Here is a 25,214-nt window from a genome sequence, read left to right on the forward strand (position 1 = left end):
TGAGAAAATGCAATTCTGATGTAACTTGCCTTGAAGAAACACATATTAAGAAACAAAATGAGAAATACGTAATAAATAAATGATTAGAAGAGAAATTTGTATCTGCTGGACAAAAGAAATCAATGAAGTTGTTTTATATATAAAACCCAACTTAAATCCAAGCTACTTTTAGTAGATGAGCATGATAGATTTGTAGTAGTGGAAATTGAGCTTAATGGAACAAAATCAATAGTAGTTGGTCTTTATGTGACAAATGATGACAAAGGTAATTTTTTTGAATATCTTATGGACCAATTATTACTCTTTTCAGATGAAAATAGATTTATGCTGGGGGATTGGAATGGAGTGACTTCCCCAGATGGGATAGAACATCTATCAAAGAAATTAAGACCTCCCAGGGCAAACTACCAAAGACTTCTTTGAGATGATGCATAATTTAGTACTTATAGACTCTTGGAGGCAAAGAAATGGTTCCACAAGAAAATATACCTTTTTTTCACAAATCCTTTTCAAGGATTGATATGATATGGACCTCTAAAAATCTTGCAAATAAAAGTCTAAAAGGTTCATGATGGCAAACTTATGGCACGCGTTCCAGAGGTGGCATACAGAGCCCTCTCTGTGGGCACGCATGCCATTACCAGCTGCTCTTCCAGGTTCTGTCACACACATGCACACTGGCCAGCTGCTCTCTTCCGGGTTCCAGCGTGTATATGCATGCCGGACAGCTGGTCTTCACACAAAGGAAAAGACGCAAAAGATATTACATGCAATTAGAAAGAAATCGAATTGCAAAAGATGGATCCTTTCCTATGGATTCAAAACTTTTACATCAAATCAATCTGCTATGACAATTGTCTATGTTAACAGTTCAAGAAATGAAAACAAAATTAAACTATGTGACGCAAAGACACTTTGAGTTTGCAAATAAACCAGAAACATGGTTGGTATACAAACTCAGAAAGGAAAGGGAAAAGAGAATGATTGAGAAAATTTGTGAAGGCAATAATGTAATAATAGACTGAGCATATTTAAAAGTCTTTTCATAATTTTTATTCCAACAGGAGTTAAATATGGCAAAAATAGATGAATATTTGTTAAAACAACAGTTACATAAACTTTCACGAACACAGAAATAACTAATGAATGACTCAATAACAACTTTTTAAATATTAGAAGCTATTAAAAGAATGAAATCAAGTAAAGCTCCAGGTCTAGATGGCCTTACAAGCCAATACTCACTACAGGAAATAATGAATCATATATTAAAGGGGGGAAAGATATCCACAGTTTGGAAATAAGTCAATATTGTGTTATTGCCGAAGGAAGGTCAAAATGTTGAGATGATAAAGAATTATAAGCCAATCTCATTATTAAATAAGGATTACAAACTTTTTGCTGCAGTTTTGGCAGAAAGTCTAAAGAAGGTTTTACAGGTATATTCATGAAGACCATTTTGATTTTCTGCCAAAAAGACAATTAAGAGATAACGTGAGGACTGTTTTGAATATCATTGACTACTTACAATACCATAATAAAAAAACTAGGCAGCTTTAATATTCTTAGATGCAGAGAAGGCCTTTGACAATTTAAATTGGGATTTTATGTTTAAAGTCCTGGAAGAAATGGACTTGGGGGAATTCTATTCAAGGGGTCAAAGTGATTTATGTTACAGCAAGCAACAATTGTTATTAATGGCGATTTAACTATTCTATGAGAAATTCAAAAGAATACAAGACGAGGATGCCTCTTGTCTCCTTTGTTGTTTATTTTGGCATTGGAGGTCTTGAACAGAGACATTAGACAAAACGAGAAAGTATTAGGTATAAGTATCAACTTTGATAATGGACAAATGGCTGCAAAAGTTGATGGATGGCTAAATTGATTGCTTTGACCAAGGAAAAAAACCACTTCAGCCAGAAGTGGTTTCTGCCTGGAAACCACTTCTGGACTTTGCGCTTGAGGTGGAAAAAAATGAAAGTTTGATTTTGGGTTTTACCAGTTAGATTTCTTGTTATAGAAATGGCTGGTTTAAACTATTAAATAAAAGTAAAAAGTTGAGGTTTGATGTTAATGCCTTTTTCTACTGCACCATAGGAAGTCAGAAGGTCAACGCCTTTTCTTTCTTTTTTCCCCTTCTCCATACTTTTCCCTATTTTTTATTCTTTTTGCTTTTTTTGTATATGATATCATAAATTAATAAAATTGTTATAAATAAAAAAAAGAAAAACTTTCCCTTTTCCTCCCATTGTTTATTATTCTAGCCCAGGGCTGTCAAACTCCTGGCCCATGGGTCAGATGCATCACATGCTGGCCCCTCCCATGCCCGGTTTAGCGAAGGGGGAAAAAGTACGGGCAACTGCCTTGACGTGAGCTTCACACCCCTGGTCTAACCAATCAGTTCACTCACTTTGTTTTGGATCCTTTGAAGCTTCAGTGTGAAATTAGAAAAATGGTTTGTGAGCATCCTTGTCTATAAAATAAAGTTCATAAAAACAAATGAATTCTTACCACAGAAGAGTAATTATGTCCTGGTAAAATGTGTGCCATGAGTGGAATAAAGTACTTGACAGATACAACTTGTTTAAAAGGAACAGAAGCAATGGAAGGAAAAGTGGAATTTTTGTGTGTGTGTGTATGCATGCTGAATCTCAGTATATTAAGGGTTAGTTATGGAATGCCCCAGACTGTTGATTTTGAGGGTACCTCAGTTTTCTTTCCTAGAAACCATCTTGTGAGTTAATTCCAAAAAACTGGACTTATGCTTGTCCAGGTGATTGCAGACCCCACTTCATAAGATATCAAACACTTATGGTTTTTGTTTGAGAGTTGATGAGATGTGATTTGAGGATCTGGGTTATTTCTATCATACTGGCTTCTGTTTCTTTGGAGTGATCCAGTGTCATGAAACTGCAGGGAGGAGGATCTCAATTTAGTTAGTTTACCCTGAGCACCAGATGTATCCTGTGGTTTCCAAACAGGATTTGGGGAATTTTCCAGACCTTGGGCAGGCATTTCTCTGGAGAGTTAGGTTAACCCTTACAATAGGTAGGTGAGGTGAGCATATGATAGAATTCTATCTTTAGTAGCCTTTCTCTGTCCCCTCGTCTGGCAGAATATCTCTATTATCAGGTGGCAGAAAAAAGTGATAGGAAATAAAACAGAAAATGAATGTTTCCAAGTGATAGTAAGAATTCAGATTCAAATGTATACTATAGCACCAAAAGGAATAAAGTAGGCTTGCTTTGCTGTTCTTATTCCATTCATGGGTAGATATTAGGCAGCTCTCTTTGATAAGCATTGTAGGGGAGTGTGGATCTCTTGGTGACTTGCAATGCCATGAACAACGTACATGTTTTTAGCAGTTTGTCTTCCTTGGAGAGATTGCACACAAATCATGAGAACCTGGGAACCATCAAGGTGCCTGAGAAGGAGGTGGATTATTCCTATAACAAAAGGATGTTTCATAATGGACAGTGTGAGCACCTGAGGTGAAGAGAAAGGGAACCTATTTTTTAACAAAGCAGGCCATTGTATAGAAAAACCAGAGCTGGTTTTGATTCCTCAGTGCCAAAATTGTATATCCAATAACATTTTACTTTTTGGAATTCAAAGCTCCCAATAGTGTTTACTTCTTTTGGGTCCTCTAGTCAGATGGTTGACAGTGATATCTGCATTGGATCTTATTGTTGAACTTGATGATGATCCTCTTTCTGTGGCAGTTTGTCTCTAGATATTCAAATCATACCTTCTCTAATGGGCTTTCAAAGGGCTGTGAAGAGATGATATTTTCAAAACATAGAGGATTAGCTCATTCCCCACATTTGTAGCATATAAACTGCATTGTTACTGTCAGCATGGTAGTTGATATATAGGTAGTCCGTGACTTATGACCGCAATTGAGCCCAAAATTTATGTTCTAAATGAGACATTTATTAAATAAATTTTGACCCATTTTACAACTTTTCTTGCCTCCTTTGTTAACTGAATTACTGCAGTTGTTAAATTAGTAACATGGTTGTTAAGTGAATCTGGTTTCAGCATTGACTTTGTTTATCAGAAGGTCACAAAAGGTCATCACATGACACTGCAATCATCATCATAAATATGAATCATTTGACAGGCCTGCAAATATAAACACATGACCATGGGGAGGAAATGGTCATAAATGTGAAAAATGATCATGTCACTTTTCAATGCAGTTATAACTTCAAATGGTCACTAAATGAACTGTTGTAAGTCTACTATCTATAGGACTATCTGTATCTTATTCATGTTGTAAGTCTACTAACTATAGGACTATCTGTATCTTATTCATATTGATTGATCACATTGATAAATATGATCAGTGTGGTAGTCTAATAGTCTGCCACTCGGAAGGTTAAAAGTTTAATCCTAGGTAGTGGCAGATGTTTCTCCTAGGACGTAAAGAAAAAAAAATCTGGTGTGAACTCCATGTGGCATCAGGAAGGGCATCTGGCCAGTAAGTGCTTAGCTCCATCCAGTCACCCTGTCTCTACTCCAAATTAATAGATAGATAACCTTAATTGTCATTTTTTACTGTGCACTGGCACATATTAAAAATGAAATACTGTTGCCTGCTCTCAAAAGTGTACACATACATAAGATAGATACACATGCTCTATACACACACACACACATACACACACACATATGTTTTAACCATAAATGGAAGTGACATTGATTTAGCTTTTAGCCTAGTTGTTAGATCTCCGTGTTTGCACGTTTTCTCTTACAGTCACACCACGTCCTCTTCCGAATACTTGGCTGCTGTAACACCCCTTTGCCTCAGCCACCCAAAATGCTGAGCATGAAGCTGACTCCACCTCCAGCTATTCCATTTCTTTCTCCCAGCACCTTCAGACATTGTAGCCAACATCTCACCTTCCATGTGAATTACCTGCACTTCCGCTGCTGACTGTTTCTACCAAAGTAATCCAAAGCAATGCAGACACTCCAGAACAGTTTTCTCAACAGTTCCTCTGCAACTAAATATCTCCATATCCAATATGGACTGACAATCGTATAGCAGTTTAACATTATAACTATGCCTTTTTGTCCCTGTTCTTAAAAAGTCATTCAATCCAGATGGCTCATTCCTTTCCAAAACCCTGACACTTTTGAAAGCTGAAGCAGCCGTAGCCAAATTAAGGCTTTATATGCTTATTGATGGATGCCATTGTTTAAGAATTGTAAACATAATAACATTAATAAATAGCAAAGAAGGGAATTTTTTATCACTTATTTTCTTTTTAAAAAAAAATGTTTAGTATGTTTTTTTTACTCGTGAGGTATAGATACTTAGCTTAATAAAAATAAATTTAAAAATAATTCTCTACTAAAATACTGCACACAAATTGCAGTATTCATAAAATTAATGAATAGACTTAACAAAAAGACTTCCAATACTTGACGAGTTGTCATAAAGAAGAGAGAAGTCAAACTATTCTCCAAGGTATATGAGGAGTGTAAGATCATTAAAAAGAAATCCAACCTAGAACTAAGAAGAAATATCCTGACAGTGAAAACAATTAATTAGTGGAAAGGCTTACCTCTGGGAGTTATGGTCCTCCATAACTCCCAGAGTTATAATATAACATCGCTGGAGGTTTTCAAAGAAGACACTGGACAGCCATTTATCTGGAATGATATATACTCCATGCTTGAGCAGGGTGTTGGAGGAAAAGACATCCAAAGTCCCTTCCAACTCTATTATTCTAAGTTCTATTGTATAAATTATTTTTTTTATTGCTAGTCCTAATCTGGCCCATGGCATTTATTCATCATTCTAAAGATTTTATAAACTGCCTCTTAAAGAAGCCTTTCCCTGCCCCATCCACTTTACTCTCTTTCTTTCCTAAGGCTGGTACTCTCTAACATTGTACATGTGTGCATTTGTATTTTTTTTTAAATAACTGCTTACTTTGGGCTTTGCTATCCTGCCAAACTCTCCAACCCCAGACAGTTGTTCATTGAGGTATTCTCAGGAAGGTAATATTTTTTAGAGGTGTTATTCTATTGAATGCAATCATGATTTTAAAAAAAGGCTAGCCAGAAAAAGGTTAACATAGCTAGACAAAGCTTTGTGAAAGTGTTTTTGTCCATGTCCATAATTCAGAAGCAGAATCTCAAAATTTCCAAACAGAACATCTCCACTGCTATGTAGTGTGGGAATTTCAGCTATGCAAACGGTCAACTACACTTCAGTCTTGTCTGGATTAAATTTTATTTTATTAGACTATATCTAGACCATTGCTATACCCAAACACCAGTTATGGATTCCTTAGTACATTTTTGTGAACTGCTTTGGATCTGAAGCATTGCTGAATGTATGAAATAGAAATGTAAGATATAGAATAAAAGCCTTGGGAAGGTCCTTATGAAATCTGATTAAATCAATTTATCATTATCTGTATGTCAGACTAAGGCACAATAATTAGAACTAAGATATTATTTATGATGGTGTTGTGTTAACTTATAACAGATGTTTATAATAGTATTATACTTCTATTAATATAATATACATGGAATTATTATTGACAAATTATTTTCTGGAGCCCTTTCAGTCAGATTCAAGGCCAGTTATGAGACAGAGACAGATTTGTTCACACTTGTTGATGATTCCTGGCAAGAGTGGGATGTAGTACAATCATCCTTGCTCTTTTTGACCTCAGAAAAAGAGGTCTACCATTGATTGTGATATTCTTTTGGGTCAGCTATGGGTTTGGGGCTGGATGGTGCAATTTTGCACTGGTTTGGCTTCTTTTTCCAGGGCCTATCCCAATTGGTGTTGATGGGGAATGAGAAGTGATTGGCTACTCAGTGTTGCAGAGCTTGATACTCTCTTCTCTCCTTTTTAACTTCTACATGACGCCACTGGATGTGATCATCCATCATCATGGGCTGAAGTATCAATAGTATGCTGACTCAGCTTTATATGTCCATCCCTGGTGATCCAGGTGATACTGCGACTGCCCTCTCACACTGTCTGGAGGCTGTTGAGGACTGGATTAGGTACAACAGGCTTTGTCTGAATCCTGGCAAAACCAAGTGGTTTTGGGTACATAGAGCTTGAAGATCTAAGACTTTAACATCTTTAGTTCTGGATAGGATGGTACTACCACAGGTAGATCTGATCTGCAACTTGGGGGTTTTCTTGGACTCTCTACTTGTGCTCAGAGAGCAAGTGGCAGTCATGGCTAGGAGACCCTTTGTACAATTCCATTTTGTGTGCCAGTTGCAACCTTTCCTGGATCAGGAATCCCTGTGCTCAGTCCCTCAAGCCCTAGTCATTTCACATTTGGACTGTTGCAATATGCTCTAAATGGGGCTACCATTGAAAAGCATTCAAAAGCTACAGCTGGCCCAGAGTATGGCAGCCTGGGCAGTTCTTGGAGTCCCTAAAATGGCCCATGTTACATCGCTCCTGTGCGAGCTGCACTGTTGTCAGTTTGCTTTTGGGTGCAATTCAAGGTGTTGGTAATCATCTATAAAACCCTTCATGGCATGGTTCCATCCTAGTGGGACTGGTCCTACTAGGTTCTATCCACGCTGTCAGAGAGGACATACTGTGAATCCCATTGATTAAGGAATTTTGGCTGGTGGGGTGCAGGAGAAGAGTCTTCTGGCTCCTGCCCTTTAGAATACCTTACCCTCTGAGGTGAGATTGTTTCCCACCTTCCTGACTTTTCCTAAGAGTCTTAAAACTTGGTTCTACCAGAGGGGTTGGGGTCAGTGGAACAATTTCACACTGGAGGTGGTTGAATAATTAAAAGCTAATTCTATCTCCACCCCACTGCTTCCTCTTTTTCCGTCTTACTTTATTTTGTCTGTTCTGTGATTTTATAGTCAATTATTTTAATCTTTTTAATGTTTATTATGCTTTTAGCATCCAGAGTTGTTTGAAACAAAACAGTGACAAATAAATTTAATGAATAAGTAAATAAACAAATAAATAAATACAGAAAGGTCAAAGTGAGAGTTGTTTAACCAGTACCTAATTGATACAACCTTGTTTAGACAATGCACAGATAGTCCTTGACTTACGACCACAATTTAGTCTAAAATTTCCATTGCTAAGCAAGTTGTTACAATCAGTTTTACATCTTTTTGCCACAGTTGTTAAGCAGGTCATTGGAGTTGTTAAATGAATCATGCAGTTGTTGAGAGAATCTAGCTTTCCTTATTTACTTTGCTTTTTGGAAGCCAGCTGGGAAGGTTAAAATAGTATTCACATGACCTAGGACAGTGCAAGTAAATACATGCCAGTTGCCAAGTGCCCAAATTTTGATCCCATGACCATGGAGATACTGCAATAGCCATTAGTATGAAAGCCAGCCATACATCTTTTTTTTTCAGTGTTGTAAATTTGAATAGTTACTAAATGAATGGTTGTAAATCAAGGACTACTGCACAGCATGTAACAATATACAAACAATGTACAAATATACAAACAAAACACAGATTGAATAGGACTGGGGCTACACATATTGGAAATTGCAAATGAGCTGATATTTCATCATTGTAAAGAACTTCCCCTATTATTTCATCATGAAGTCCAACCTCAAGGCCTCGGTTCATGCAGAGTCCACCCGCATTGAATCCCTGATTATCAGAGCCCAGGTGTTATGGCTGGGACACATCAGAATGGATGACCACTGCCTTGCTCATTGCTTTGTAGTGAGTGGAGTCCAAGAAGAGATCTTGAGGTCAACCATGTAGGTGCTACAAAAACACTATGAAAGAAATCCTGCACCACTGTGACATGCAGCCAAGGGAACTAGATATTGACAGAACCCATAGGCAATCCCTATGCTCTAAAATCTCCACTGGCTTTGAAGACCGGCACCATCAAAATTGATAGAAAGCTGTGAATGATGTCACAGAATAACACCCGCAATTACTATACCAATGGACTTTCAATGTTCCCATTGTATTAAACTGCATTGGGATTGCATAGCCACTTACATATTCATAGGTAAACTGCACAACAGTGTGTCTTCTTCAAACCCAAAGGACTAACATATACAGTATATGTTACATGTAACAGAGAGAGAGAATATAAAAAACAGTACTGCACAATAATTAGCATATTGGATTTGAAACTACAGGTAGTCCCCAACTTACAACAGTTCATTTATTGACAATTCGAAGTTATAACAGCACTGAAAAAAGTGACTTATGATCATTTTTCACACGTATGACCGTTGCACCATCCTCATGGTCATGTGATTTACATTTGGATGCTTGACTCATATTTATTATGGTTGCAGTGTCCCAGACTCATGTGATTCTCTTTTGCGATCTTCTGAAGAAGAAAGTTAGTGGGAAAACCAGAAATCACTTAACAACTGTGTTACTAATTTAAGAACTGCACTGATTTAGTTAGCAAATGTGGCGAGAAAAGTCATAAAAGGGAGCAAACTCACTTAACAAATTTCTCACTTAACATAAATTTTGGATTTAATTTTGGTCTTAAGTTGAGGACTACCTGTACATTGGAGAATCTAAATTTAATCTTTGTTTAAAACACCCAGTATTGCTATCTCACTAACTCATATGCATTGTCCCCAAAAAACCCCATGTTTTCTGGGAAAAAAACTATTCAATCTAGTTTAGATTGCTACAATTATTTTTCTTTCCTCTTTTTTTAGCCAAACCAAACAGGAAGCTAACTTTTTTGTATCTGGCTAATGATGTTATTCAAAATAGCAAAAGAAAAGGGCCGGAGTTTACAAAAGATTTTGCACCTGTCATAGTGGAAGCTTTTAAACACGTATCCAGGTATAGTATATTCCTTTTAGCATATTAATCTAAGGAACTGTTTTTTTTCTGGCCAAAAATCATCCTAGAACAAAAGTTTGGCGTATAGATTGCTATTTGATTTGATTTAGAAAATGGAACTAATCTGAATGTATAAGTTTGTGTGAGTGTAGTGGAAGTGTGTGTGTGTGTTCATTCTGTCATGCAGGATAAAAAGTACATATTCAGGCAGAATTGGACTTGTAATTGACATAAGTGAAGGATGTCTGTTGTAAGGCTAAATCTAGACAATGTATGGTTTTAATAGGTCCAGAGGTTTGTAAGCAGCATTATTTAATGTAACAATATGAGCATCAAGATTCAGCCATTTAAAACAATCAAACTGATGAACTTCTTATAGACCATATTATCACCAAAAATTGAAAAGAATTAACAAATGGGAGCTATTTGCAGAAACCTTTTTTTTCTGACTGAAAACACAGATAATCTATTAGCATATGGTGACTTGAAATAAATATGTATAAAACAAATAAAGTATATAGAAATTTGTTGAGATAAGTTTCTGTTTACGTGTTTTTCTTCCATTTCTGTTGGTGATTTTTTTGCCATCATAGTGAAACTGATGATAGTTGCAAAAAGCATCTGGGCCGTGTGCTGTCTATTTGGGAAGAAAGGTCTGTTTATGAAAATGATGTATTGGAACAACTTAAGCAAGCTTTGTGTAAGTAAATTTCATATGCAGCCTTTTCTTTTATGGTTTTTATAACTTCATACTTGACTTTTAAATCTTTAATTTTTAATTTCTAGATGGAAACCCAAGGAAACGCACATATGAGCAGATGAAGTTTGAAGATAACTCTTCAGCACAAAGCTCCCCATGTGATCCTCCCCAGGTACTAACAGTGTGTAAAAATAACATCTACAAATATCTTGCTTTCTTGCATTCTGTTGATATTGCACTTTGAGGGGGTTTTTTCCTAAAAAAATCAATATAATTTTTCCAGCAGTTGTAAGTTCTTTGTCTCTTGTGTTTTCCCCATATCTAAATCTTAGGTTTAGAGTATTTGTTTGAAATAATATAATGAAAAAAATAAGATATCTTGCAATTTTAACTTATGTTTGTGGGACATCATTGCTGCAATGATGCAATTTTTAAAAGATTTATAATTATTTTTAATTCATTTTCTATTAGGTGTTGGGTTTTTTTTAATTAATTGCTAATGTAAATATTGAAGCAAATGCTGTTCTTTGTAAATTTAAAAATATGATAGAGAGAGTGATCTAGCATGACCTTCAGGTGATTGAATCTGTAGGCAAATCAGCCTTTTTAAGTTTGAAGTTATGCTGAAAGGATAACATAAAGGTTCCCCTCGCATATATGTACTAGTCATTCCTGACTCTAGGGGGCATTGCTTATCTCCGTATCAAAGCCAAAGAGCCAGCGCTGTCCAAAGACATCTCCATGGTCATGTGGCCAGCATGACTAAACGCCAAAGGCACATAGAACGCTGTTGCATTTTTTACATGCTTTCAAACTGCTAGATTGGCAGAAGCTGGGACATGTAACAGAGCTCACCCCATTACACGGCATTAAGGATTCAAACTGCTGAACTGCCAACCTTTCTATCGACAAGCTCAGCATCTTAGCCACTGAGCCACCACGTCCCTCCTATGCTGAAAGGATAGTTTACAGCAATTCTGGAATGCTCTGTATTATAAGAATTCAGAGCAGATGTTTCCAATTGCCTTCCTCTTATATTAAGAACTTAATTGTGTTCAGAATCTTTTAAACGGCATATGAAATAAAAATCAAGTTAGAGCAGAGGCTTTGTCAACTTCCCTTCTTTTCTCCAAATCATAGGACTCAGATATTAACTATTTTAATGTGGGCATGCATATGTGCTAGAAGATACATTAATCTATATTCTCTAGAGTTCTGTTGCCAAAACTATATTACACATTGACAGAAAGGGCAACAGTAATAGATCACACGCTTAGTACAATTACAGAAAGATTGAGAAAAAAAATCCTTGGAAATTCTATAATTAACTGAAAAGTCAGTTTTTATGTGTTTTTAAAAAGCCGCCACGCATACAGAAACTACAGTGGGCATGGATTGGGGAAAATCCCAGACAGGGAAAAGAAACTGGGATAGAGAGTGAAATACAATGAAATATCCTATCAAAAGCCACAGTTGGTTGGTATCCTGAATAGGAATACTCTGGTTCCGTTCTCAGCTGAATTAAGAATAACATTGAAATTTTTCTCAGCTCTACTATTATTTTGTAATATGGTAATATCTGATACTTTTCAAACTTACGCATTTTTTCTAGACAATGGATCTTATAAGAGCATTACAAGAATTAGAAAATGCAGCATCTGGAGATGCAGCTGTTCGTCAGAGGATAGCCTCAATACCTCTAGAAGTTCAAGATGCAACTTTGCTTAACAGAATTACAGGTTAGGCAAACTATGTTATAATTGTAGTGTTAGAATATTAGACTTAATTGGATAATTTATAATGTGAATTTTAAATACATTTTTTGTTTATTTTGCAGACAAAGAATCGGGAGAACAGCTTTCCAAGATGGTAGATGATGCATGTATGTTGCTGGCGGATTACAATGGCAGGTTGGCAGCAGAAATTGATGACAGAAAACAACTAAATCGGATGTTGTCAGATTTTTTACGATGTCAAAAAGAAATCCTGTCAGAGAAAGAACAAACATTGGAAGTGCGTCTTTTGTTGTGGTAGTTCTTTTCCTCAACTTTTCTTTCTTACTTAACATTCTTTACTATGTTTGCTTTTTCCCATAGGATGTGTTTAAGTTACTTTTTTAAGATACTTCAACTTTCTCATAATAGATGGTTTTAATTCTTCTGAAGTATTAAACAGTAAATTTACTGTGAGGGAAAATGTTGAGAGAAACATTTGTTTTATTTCGTTATCAAATAATTTTTGGGACTTAATATAAAGTTTGACATTAACTCTTTCTTTCTAATATTGATGTAATTTTTTAATCTGTTGGAAACTCAGTGCAGGGAAGAGTTTTAAAACTTCTCTCGCTGCTACTTCCATTTGATAATTGTATTATCAAATTTGTGGTTGTGTTTCTGTTTTTTTTAAATCACAAAAGTATTTTTTCACCATCTTTTTCTGAGGTGAAATTTAATGCTAGATTATCTGCATGCTTTGTAGAAGTCCAAGTTGATTTTTTAAAGCTTCAAGTGTCTAAAATTGGATTTTTATAAATAAAAGTATAAAAGTCATACTTATTAACTTCAAAATTCTAGCTAGAAAAAAGCTATTAGCACCATAATAGGGACCAGAAAATTCATCGTTAATCTATATGTCTTGTGATTCCTCACTTTATGACATGATCTTGAAGTCTTTTTTTGCCATGGTCACCTTGGTTGTTAAGTGAGATATCATGTGACCTCAACTTGTGACCTTTCCTGCAGCTAGCAGGTTGCAAATGGCAATTATATGATGCCACAAGACACTGCAACAGTCATAAACAAGTGGTGGTTGCCAAGCACCTGAATCACGATCAAGTGACTATGGTGACATTGTGACAGTGGTAAGTGCAAGGTTTTATCATAGATCGCTTTTTTCAGCACTATCATAACTTCAAACGGTTATAAAAATGAATTCTCATAAGTCAACTGCCTAGAGAGCTTTAGATGATAGTTATTGAGCAAGCATTATCTATGGTAAATATTCTGGTAGCTGTAAGTTTGAATAAACATTTATTGAATGCCATCAGTTTATTCACTTTTTCCCCTCAGATAACTGGAATACAGATGATTATGATAGACCTATTTATTAAAATGGACAACTTTTAACCTGATTTGAGAATTTTAAAATCAGAATTTATACCAATAGTTTTTCATATTTGCACCTTAAAGTTGTATAATTTCCTACTCAGTAACATATAACAAAAGCCTAATGTTATTATCCTTCTATCCTCCATGAGGGTGGGTAATGTCTGACAGTTTTGATAGTGACATGTCTTTAATATATATCCAGCTTCTATTTCAGGTGAGGAACATGGATATTATCTTCTTACGGTGACATCTTCCATTAGTAATGCATCCTGCTAAAAATAAAATTCAGAATCAAAATCCTGTTTTGTCTCCTCTTTCTAAAAAAGAAACTTTCTTAATACCTGTTCAGTAGGTTTGACAAATCAGTTTTGCTTAAATTGAAATAATCTGTACATCAATCGTTCTCATCAAACTGAATTGTTAAATGAAATTCATTAAAATTAATTTCTATACAATTGAGTTCATCAATTTAATATTGTTATTGAGGTTATTAGAAAATCACTTAGTAAAGATGTCTCTGCGTGCAATATTAAGTTGAGTAACATGAATAGAACTAAGTTGAGATATAGTTGGAGAACTAGGTGTGTGTATGTATATGAATGAATATATGAGAAATGGAAATTCCCTCTGCTAATAGGGTTGATTGCTCTTTTTCTCCTCTTTTTCTCCCTCTTTCTACCCACTGAGCTATAGAGAATTATGGATTGCTATTGAAATTTTCAGAACGAAAGTTTTTCTGGGGAGCTAATAGGTGTGACATAAAAGTTAAAAGCTCCCCCTTGTCAGTTTGTAACATTTGTTGTTTAGAGCAAGTATGTTTAACTGTCCTAAGAACTGTATGTGGCCCTTGAAAACCTGAGTTCCCCCACAAATCATTTAAAACATGTCCCAAGCTATCATTTTAATTGAGTAGCAGGGAAAAACTATTAAATACGTGGAGATTTTCAATCAAATAATTTTTTGTCTTGATGTTGCCAGAGTAGGAATGTGATCTCAGGATGCCACTTAAAGTCCAAATGCTATAATTGACATGAAAAAGAAATGTTATATTCCTTGTTGAAGGCAGATTTGATGTAGTTGCCATTACTGAAACTTGATAGGATGAAATGTGTGACTGGAATGTACTGATGGAAGAATATAAACTATTCAAAAGAAACAGACCTAACAAAAGAGGAAGTGACATTGCATGTTATATAAAAGATTATTACTTCTCTACAGAAATGCACAAAACCAAGAATGAAATGCCTCCTAGAATGCTTATAATCAATATAAAACAGGGGAAATGACATTGCTAAGTGTATACTTCAGACCACCCCACCCAAGCAGAAGAAATAGATGAACTTTTTTGCTAACCAATTAACAAATGTATGTAAGAAACATACTACAGCTACTCTGATATCAACTGGAAGACAAATTCTGCAGCAAATGAGAGATAAAACAGATTCCTAATCAAACCAGCTGACGACTTTGTCATCCAAAAGGTAGAGGAGAGGACTAGAGGAAAAGCTATACTGGACCTAATTCTTACTAGTAGAGAAGAAGTGATAGAGGGAGTTGAAGTTGCTGGAATTTTGAGCAAGAGTGACCATGTCATAGGAATTCAATATAATGTAAAGGCAAACAACAGAACATAATGAAACCAGTGTCTTAGACTTAAAAGAGTCAGAGTCTCAGAGAGAAAGCTTAGGAAGGATTCCCTGGCTTAAAACTTAAAAGGGAAAACAACTCAAGAAGCTTGGAAAACTCTAAAAAATATGATCATGAAAGCTCAGTCCAGCTCAATACATTGAAAAAGAAAAACAAGGAATAACAACCAACAACAACCCAGCACGGTTATACAAAGATCTCTCTGATAAGCTGAAAGACAAAAAGAACAACTACCAAAAAAGGGAAAGAGAGTCAGCCTATCAGCAGATAGCCGGAACCTGCAAAGAGAAAGTCAGGAAAGCAAAGGCTTAGAATGAACTAAGACTTGGGGGGAAAAATTGAAGACAATAAAAAAGTTCAACATATAAATAATAAGAAAAAAGTCAAGGAAACAGTCCACTAAAGAGAGAAGACAGCAAGGAAGTAACAGGCAATAGAGAGAAAGCAGAGCTGCTTAACTCATTCTTTGCATCAGTCTTCACACACAAGAAAAGCATAGCCTAACCTACCAAAAAAATAACAGTAAAAGACAGATTAGAAATAAAAATTAAAATAAGCAAGAAAATGGTAAGAGAACACCTGTCCGATCTTGAAGAATATAAATTACTGAGATCTAATAGATAACATCCCAGAATTCTGAAGGAACTGGCAGATGTTATCTCAGAACCATTGTACAATATCTTTTAAAAATCTTAGAGCATGGGCGAACTATATGAGGATGAAAAAGAGATGTGCTTCCCATCTTGAAGAAAAAAAAAGGGGGGGGGACATCCAGGAAACTACAGACCAATCAGCCCGACATCAATACCTGAGAAGATTCTGGAAAAGATAATAAAAAAACAGATCTCCAAACATCTAGAAACAAGTTATAAGTAGAAGTCAGCATGGGTTTGTTAAAAACAGATCATGCCAAAGCAATCTTATTTTATTCTTTAGTAGATAAGCAAAATGCTATATAAGGGCGTTCAACAAAGTAGACCACAGTCTACTTGGTAAACTAGAAAAATATGGGATAGGCATCATCACCACCAGATGGATTTATAACTGGCTAACAAACCATACTCAATCAACATTCCTAAATAGTACTATATCTACATGGAGGGAAGTAAGCAGTGAAATACTACAATGTTTGTCTTAGGCCCAGTATTCTTAAATATCTTCATAGGTGAGGGAATAGAATCAAATCTGAAATGACACTTAGCTGGCAGGAATAGCTAAACCACAGAAGACTAACTCAGGATCCAAATGGATCTTGACAGACTTGGAACAATGGGCCCTATCCAAAAAAATGAAATTTAATGTGAAGAAAAGCAAGGTTTTACGCTTAGGCAAGGAAAAGGAAATGTACAAATATAGATTAGGTAAAACCTGGTTCAAAAACAATAACTGTGAGGGGACCTTGGAGTCTTAGTAGACTATCATTTAAATATGAACCAACAGTGTGGCAGTAGCCAAAATAGCCAATACAATCTTTGATTAACAGAGCCACAGAATCAAGATCAAGTGAAGTATTTGTACTGTTTTATAAAACTTTAATAAGACCTCATCTGGAATACTGCATCAGGTTTTGGCCACCACATTACAAAAAAAATTGTTGAGACTTTGGAAAAAGTGCAGAGAAGAGTAACTAAAATGATTAAGGGCCTAGAGGTTAAAATATACCAAGAACAGTTACAGGAATTGAGTATGGCTAAACTAGAGAAAAGAAGAATTAGGAGTGATATGATAGCATTCCAGTATTTGAGTGGCTGCCATAAAGAAGAGGGGATCAACTTATTTTCCACAGTACCAGAAGGCATGACAAGGAACAAAGGAGAGAAGCAATCTTAGAAAAGAGAAACTTTCTAAAAGTGAAAACAATTAACCAATGGAACAGATTGCTTTCAGAAATTATGGGTGCTTCATCACTGGAAGGCTTTAAGAGGAGCCTGGACAGTCACTTGTCTGAAATGGTATAGGGTCTCCTGCTTGAGCTAGGGATTGGACTAGAAGACCTCTAAGATCTTTCCATTTCTATTCTGATTGATTTCTGATCATTTATAAGAATATTACACCTCTGCTCCCCATGCCTGCCTAGCAGTGTATAATAGAAGAATTTGGGCTAATAGTTTTTATTTATTTATATTGAACCATATTTATTATTTTACTAACCTCTCTTTAGATTGGACTTCTTTCTTAGTCCTTGTGAACAACTTGGTTTGTTACCATAACAAATTATTTTTGCCATTAATCCATAATTTCAAATTATTTATGAGAAAGTTTAAAGGATGACTTTTTAACTTTTTATTTTACATATTTATTGGACTTTGAGGCCAGGCAACTCCAAAAGACCTCCAAAATATGTGACTTAAAGAAGCATGACTTCCCAGATAAATCCACTTAAATGACATCTTTTAAAAAGGTCAGCTGGAACTTTGTAAACACCTTAACCACAGGCCAGGAAATAGCGCCAGATCTTAAGGGCTTCCAGGACAATTGAAAGATTTATATCAGATTTCTGTTGTTGAGATTTGGGGAAAGCTCTAAGCATGCTTAAAAAGTTTGGCCTTCTTGAATTTCCTATTCAATCTTCTTTTCTTAAATATTGAACCACCTTCACAATATTTAATTTACATTGATTGGACCTTTTTTGCCTATTGCGCTTGTGTTTCTGTGCTTTATTGAACAAAATTATCAAGAAAACTAATGGAACATAATAGTAGTTCCGGGGGGGGGGGAGTAAAACATTTGGGTGATGCATGTATGTGCGTGTTATGTGACTTTCAGAAGAAATACAAACATTTAAGCAATCTTAATTCAATACTTTAAACCAGAGTGGCTTCTGGGTGGCGCCACCTTTCTCGCTGGGTGCTAATTTATGGCACTCCGCATTGAATATGGTAAAAGCCGGTGATAATAGCTGATCCCGGCTTAATTTCCCTCTCTGGTTGAAAGAGAGAGAAAGAGCAAGGGGGGGGAATTGTGGTAGATTCCCCTAGGGGCTTTGTTTTTGTAATGCAAAGTCCTGAAAGGTCGAATCCCCTTGAACCCTCCCCCAACCTCCAGTATTCACTGCGCTCCTGAAAAAGCAGGACAAGAGGAAGGTGTCCACTTCTGCTAACAACTGATTTCTTTTTGTGGTTACTAAAAGCAGACGGAAGACGCATGAGTGAACAATTATTGGTTTGCAAGTATTTTTGATTTTCTGACTTCTACCTTTTTTTTTAAAAAAAAGAGAAATTTCCCCCCCCCTTCAGTTTCGTTTTAGAGAAACTGAAAGCAGAGCGATACATCAAAGGGAGCCTTGCTGTTGAATCGAAACTGAATGGAGATTTTATCTTATTGTGTTTGACTGTGGACTGTTGGATTATATTACGTTGTTTAAGTATTTTACAAGGGGATTCTCAGCAGGAACTTCATGGAGGTTCTTTCAGAAGAATGGATTCGTGACTTTATACAGGACTACACAGAAAGTATGTATTTAATTATTCAAAAATACGAATTGATAAAAAATGGGGACGTTTTGGATGAGAGCTTAGAGCAAATTAACCAGTGCAATCATTCGGAAAATGGAATGGAGGAGATACAAATAAAAGTGGATAAATATGAAGATTTGATCGTAAAGAAACAAGTTGATGTAAAGAAGTTTTTTTTAAATAGTTTGGATGAAATGCCTGAATTTGTACTACAGGAGATTGTCCCTCGAACGGAAAAGACTCACAAGTTTAATGTTTCCCAAGAGTTCTCTTTTTGGACTGATGGAATATACGGCAGTAATTTTTGGATTCTTGGACATAAGGAATTACTAGGAAATATTGTGATTGACTTTTTAAAAGGAGTAATGAAGGAAAGACAGAGATTAATGCATCAAAAAAAATGGCAAGAGACAAAAGTATTATCCTTGAAACAAGGTTTTTTTAAAATATTAACAGACAAAAATATTAGTGTCCCGGAAAGACAATTTGTGAGGAAGATCTGGAAGAAATGGGTTGATTATATGTTTTATATCTATCATAAAAGACTAGATATTTGGATCTATACTGGATTTTGATGGGGAAGGACTAAAGTTGAATAGATATTGTAATTTTCTGTATTGAAATTTTATAAGGTGTTGCACTAAATTTTAAATAGAATATTCTCAAAAGATCTTATGTAAGAAAGACATGGGGGAGAAATTATATGGTTATAGAAGTTATAAGGGACATATTTTTTGAATTGGATTGGATTTTTATGCTTTAGCTGGTTTTAAATACTTTAGGATTAATTTGTTCTATTGATTTATATATTTTACTATTGTTAATTGTTAATTTTTATTTTTATTTTTTTGAAGGATTTTGGTTATCTTAGGAGGAAGTCAGAGTTAGAGAGGGAACATTGGTATAATAGTTTTGGGAGAAAATCTTCTTAGCATATGTTTGTTTTATTTTTAACTATACCTTGTGCTTCTTCCGGGAAGCCAGGGGGGAGGGGGGAGGGTATTAGTGAAGGGAGGGGGGTTGGGGGGAAAGGGGGAAAAAAAATTTTTGTAAAACTTTTTGAATAAAAAAAAATACTTTAAACCAGAGTGACAGATGAAGATAAAGTAAAGCATTGTTAAATTGCTTTATTTAATAAAATAAATTTATTTATTTTAAATAAATTATATGGTTGGAAGGGAGCTTGGAAGTCCAACCAACCCCCAGCTCAAGGCAGGAGTCTTCTACCATCCCAGTCATATGGTTGTCTAGTCTATTTTTTAAAACCTCCAGTGATGGAACACCCACAACTCCAGGAGGCAATTGATTAATTGTTTTCACTGACAGAAAATCTCTTTCTAGGTTAGCTCTCTCTTTAACAAGCCTCCACCCATGACTTCTTGTCCTCCTCTCTAATGCCTTACAGAATAAATCAGTCTTCTCTTTGTTACAGCCCTTCTAGTACTGGAACACATTTATCATGTCCCCCCATAATGCCGCTTTTTGATAGACCAGACATACCTAGGTCCATCAAGTCCTTGTCATACAATTTAACCTTCAGTTCATTTATCATCCTTGTTGCGTTTCTTTTTACCCTTTCCAGGATCTCAACTTTTTGTATTGTAACCATATGCAATACTCCAAATGTCTCACCAGTACAGTGTAAATCACTTCTCATTTTTTTGATGCTATCCCTCTGGATACAAACTAGTATTGAACTGGCATTTTTGGCAGCTGCAGCATGCTCCTAGCTCATATTTAAGTGGTGATCATTAGGATCCCTAGATTTCTTTCATGGCTACTACTAGCCAAGTACCACCTATTCTGAACCCATGCATTTGTTTTTCCTACCAGATTAAAGAACCTTTTCTCATTAATGAAATGGATGTATCTCTTGTCCCATAGAGTTCCAGTATTCAAATCTACCAAGGTCCTTTTGGGTATTGAGTCTCTCTTCCAAAGTGTTAGCAATCCCCCTTCCCAGCTTGATGTCATCTGCAAATCTTGATGAGTTCCCATTCTATTCTCATTAGATCATTTATAAAGATGTTGAAGGGTACCAGACTCAAAACCAAACTTTGAGGTACATCACTGCATACTTTCTTCCATGAAGATGTACCATAGTTCCTCTGAGGACTCCCCACTGAGTGTGATTGGTTAGCCAATTGCAAATCCTTTTGGTGGTACTCTCTAACCCACATTGTTTTATTTTACCAAGAAGTAGGCTGTGGTCTACTTTATCACATGACCTACTGAAGTCCATTTACACCATGTCCACAGCATTTTACTGATCCACTAATTTAGTTAATCAAGTCCTCCACTTGATTAGCTTTTCCAGGATTTTCTCAGCTATTGATGTCAATAAATTGGCCTATAATTTCCTGGATCCATTTTCCCCCTTTTTGTAAATTGGAACTACATCAACATTTTTTGAATTCTCTGGCATTTCCCCTGTGCTGCATGAGCTTTGAAAAATTACATTTAGTGGCTCCAAAATTACAACTGCCAGTTCTTTCAAAATCCTGGGATGTAAACAATCTGGCCCATGTGATCGATACTAATCCAGCATGGATAAGTATTTTCTTACTAATCCCTTGCCTATTTTGATTTATATACCTGTTCTATCTTTGCTGCTTTTGATCCATTGGGCTGTTTCGTTCTTTTGCATAAAAAAAGATGCAAAGAAGTAATTAAGCAGTTCTGCTTTCTCCCTGCTGCCTGTCAACTATTTGCCATCTGCTCCTATTAGTGGACCTATTGTTTCTTTGTCTTTTCTTGTTCCCTACATTTTAAAATGTAGGGAACAAGATGGCTTGTTCAAAATGTAGTGGCTCAGTGGCTAAAATGCTGAGTTTGTCAGTCAAAAGGTTGGCAGTTCAGCGGATCAAATTCCTAGTGCTGCGTAACAGAGTGAGTTCCCGTTACTTGTCCCAGCTTCTGCCAACCTAGCAGTTCAAAAGCATGTATACAAGTAGAAAAATAGGGACCACTTTGGTGGGAAGGTAACAATGCTCCGTGCGCCTTCAGCATTTAGTCATGCCAGCGACATGACCACGGAGACGTCTTTGGACAGCACTGGCTCTTCGGCTTAGAAACAGAGATGACCACCGCCCCCTAGAGCCGGAAAACAACTAGCATGCATGTGCGGGAGGAACCTTTACCTTTACATTTTGAAATAAAATTTATTATTTTTGATATTAATTGCTAATGTTAGCTTATTCTGGAACTTTAGCTTTCCTAACTTTCCTTGCAGATTCCAGCTATTCCAGAGAGAAGTAAAAAGTGCAAAGAAAAAAAGGAAAACATGAGAATATAATAAAAAGAAATATGTAAAGTGACTTCCATCCTCATCACAAATATAAACAATTTTAGTAGCACTTTACTCTCTCTAATATTAAAAATTTATCTCTTTATCCCAGATACCATCTCTAAAGTTATTCATAAAGTATCATGTTTTCAATTCTGGTTTCAGCAGAAAGTCCCAAGAAGTAACAGCATACCTTATTTTAACCTTACTTAAGGTTACTTGATTACTTAATCAAATAAAGTAATTTTATATTCTTTTATTTTTATTAGTCTTACTCTTTAGTTCATTCAAATATTATCATGGGATTGATTTATCTTCATTTCTTTCTTGTCCCAATGCACAGAGTTCTTCAAGATTTTAACAAACCTCTTTTGTAAATCCAATAGAGGAGACAATAATCAGGTCACACTCTTGGTTTGTCATTTATATTTCCCCTTTACATTTTAAAACCTCAGCCAATTTCTTTTGTAGATTTAGCAATTCATTTCTAAATAATTCTCTTGGCCTATCAGTTATCAATCCACTTTCAATATCATCTTTATTGTATCAGACAAAATTGGTTCTACATCTGATATTTCTTCAATATCTTTTGGACATAATCTATTAATAGAAATTGACATCATAACTGACATTGTTGCTATTATGACCACTGTTTCCTGATTTCATTCTTTAAAGTCTCCTTCAGTATTTTAATTGTCATAATGATTTGCACCGGGGTGAAATGCTCCCGGTTCAGACCAGATCACCTGATCTGGTAGTGATGGCAACGGGTGGTTCGGCAAACCAGTAGCAAAAATTCCTCCCTCCCCCCCCCACCCATGCCCAGCTGAACCGAGAGATCATCAGAGGCTTTTTTTTTACTTTTTTACTCGGCCAAAAAATGCTTTTAAAAGTTAAAAAAAAAGCCTCTGATGATTGTGCAGCTCAATTGGGATCGTCAAAACCTTTTAAAAACATTTTTTCTACAACCTCTTCGGCTGAAATACTTTTAAAAGGTTCTGATGATCAGGCAACTCAGCTGGGATCGTCAGAACCTCTTAAAAGCATTTTTTCTACAACCTCTTTGGCCAAAGAGGTTGTTTAAAAAAATGCTTTTAAAAGGTTCTGACGACCAGGCAACTCAGCTGGAATCATCAGAACCTTTTAAAAGCATTTTTACAACCACTTCAGCCGAAGAGGAGGTAGAAAAAATGCTTTTAAAAGTTTTTTTAAAAAAGTTGGACATGCTCACCCAGTCACCACCAAGCCACGCCCACAAAACCAGTAGTAACAAATTTTACATTTCACCACTGATTTGCACCATCTTGCAAGCCTATAGAGATGGTTCTCAACTTACAATAGTTCATTTAGTGATCTTTCAAAGTTACAACAGCACTGATAAAAGTAACTTATGACCATTTTTTCACATGACTGTTGCATGCTCAACATTCAGGCACTTGGAAATTGACTCTCATTTATGATAGCTACAGTTCGTGTGATCACCTTTGTGACAAGCAAAATCAATAAAGAAGTCAGATTCACTTAATAACTATGCTACTAACTTAACAACAGCAATAATTCACTCAACACTTGAAGCAAGAAATGTCATGAAATAGGTCAATTTCTGAAAGTGATTAGAACACTGGTCCCCAACCTTTGTGGGAGGGGAATTGATCCACCTGAGGTGCTTCCTGGTGCACAGCTCAGGTGCACTACAATTCATGTGAGTGGCAGACCGCCGCATACATGCATTTAGTTCGGCTCATGTGAGTGGTGGGCTGGTGTGTGTGCATACACACACAGGTCAACTTTTGCTAGTTGAACTGTTCATGCATGTGTATGTGTGCCAGCCTGCCACTTGCACAAGTTGAGCTTCACTATGCCAGCCCGCTGCTCATGTGAACTGGTTCCAAATAGGGACCCCTGGATTAGAAAATCAGTTTTGATTACTTGAATGCTTTAAATGTCTTTGTCATGATTGCAAGCAAGATGGCTAATCCTGTTATCTTCCGGTGCTCCAACTCATATAAAATGGCTGGTCTTCTTGCAGGAAGCACCCATCAGGAACACATGTGGATAATCTTCTGTCCTTTCTTCATCTAGAAGAATTCCAAGGAACTGGTCTTCTCATTGGTTTCTTGATCTTTGCTGTGATTATCAGCTCTGCTCTTGCAGTTATCTTCAATTCACCATACCTCTTGTAGAAGTCACCTCTGCAACTTTTTCAATTTATATTCTGCTTAGCAACTAGGCATTTGTGAAACACAGCAAGTAGTTCTCTTCCATTCTAGTACTAGTTCCCAGAACATTACATTAATTTTATCTGTTTTATAGTATTTGTAGCCCATCTCATTCTAGGTTTCTGGGCAAGATATGACAAGGTCAAGCAAACTTAATTAATTACACAAAATTAAAGTAATATTATAAGTTAATAATTAAATGTTAAATAATAATCATGGAAACAAAAATATTACTGCAGAGGTGGTTGCACTGGAAGGGGAAAATGAGTTCTAGAGCAAGAATTACAAGAGGAACGAAGTATTTTACCAAATACCTGTTGCCTTGAGGATTATTGGTAAAAAGCTTTCCCTTCTTCTAATTAGATTTGTTAATATACAAAGTTCCTGCCTTCCCATCTTCCTTTTCTATGACAATCACTATTAAGTTATGGGCAAACTGTTTTCTTGGTTTTCATTTGTTAACAGAAGTCCCATTGGTGGGAGTTATATGTAAATATAAATATATTTGAAACTTTTTATTATTTTTTCATAAGTATCTTTGTTCCTGTTTGTTTAAGATACAACATGGGCAGAGACAGAAAAAAGATTCAGTAAATAAAACTCTCAGAGGAATTGCAATACATTGAAAGAAAAATAGTGTGAATTACTATTCTTTTAAAATGTGTTTATCCAATCTTCAGTCAAAAATTTATTTTAACATCTGCTTATGATCACAAAACAATCTGTAGTGTTAACATTACAGTTAAAAAAGATGGGAGAATTGAGAGTGGGGAAAAGTAAACTCAACTTCCAGTTAAACAGTAGGTTTCTTGTAATGAACTGGCATTCCTGCTTTGAAAATAGATGAATGTGGAATTTGATTATCAAAATTTTACTTGTTTGTTTTTAATGATAAATGCCACACTTTCTTAAATAGAGACCTGAAGTTATTCAAGTAGAGGTTGCCAAGTAGGCTTTTATGAATTTAGACAGATTAAGAAGCTGAGCCTTTCCTAA

The 25,214-nt window shown here is 35.8% G+C and overlaps 1 protein-coding gene across 4 annotated transcripts in view; it reads left to right on the forward strand.

Annotated features, from left to right (window-relative positions):
* Positions 1–25,214, forward strand: part of RPRD1A (regulation of nuclear pre-mRNA domain containing 1A) — a 45,696-nt gene that overhangs the window by 10,685 nt on the left and 9,797 nt on the right. For 2 of the 4 annotated variants that reach the window (XM_058181824.1, XM_058181826.1), the window contains exons 2-6: positions 9,675–9,804; positions 10,398–10,504; positions 10,591–10,676; positions 12,117–12,243; positions 12,342–12,517. In XM_058181824.1, coding sequence (XP_058037807.1) covers positions 9,675–9,804; positions 10,398–10,504; positions 10,591–10,676; positions 12,117–12,243; positions 12,342–12,517 — 626 coding nt within the window. Of the gene's footprint in view, positions 1–9,674; positions 9,805–10,397; positions 10,505–10,590; positions 10,677–12,116; positions 12,244–12,341; positions 13,365–13,813; positions 13,909–25,214 lie in introns of those variants that run through there. The other 2 variants (XR_009154993.1, XM_058181825.1) reach the window with 2 other exon arrangements.

Source organism: Ahaetulla prasina, chromosome 4, assembly GCF_028640845.1.
Source record: "Ahaetulla prasina isolate Xishuangbanna chromosome 4, ASM2864084v1, whole genome shotgun sequence".
In the NCBI taxonomy this organism is placed as follows: Eukaryota; Metazoa; Chordata; class Lepidosauria; order Squamata; family Colubridae; genus Ahaetulla; species Ahaetulla prasina.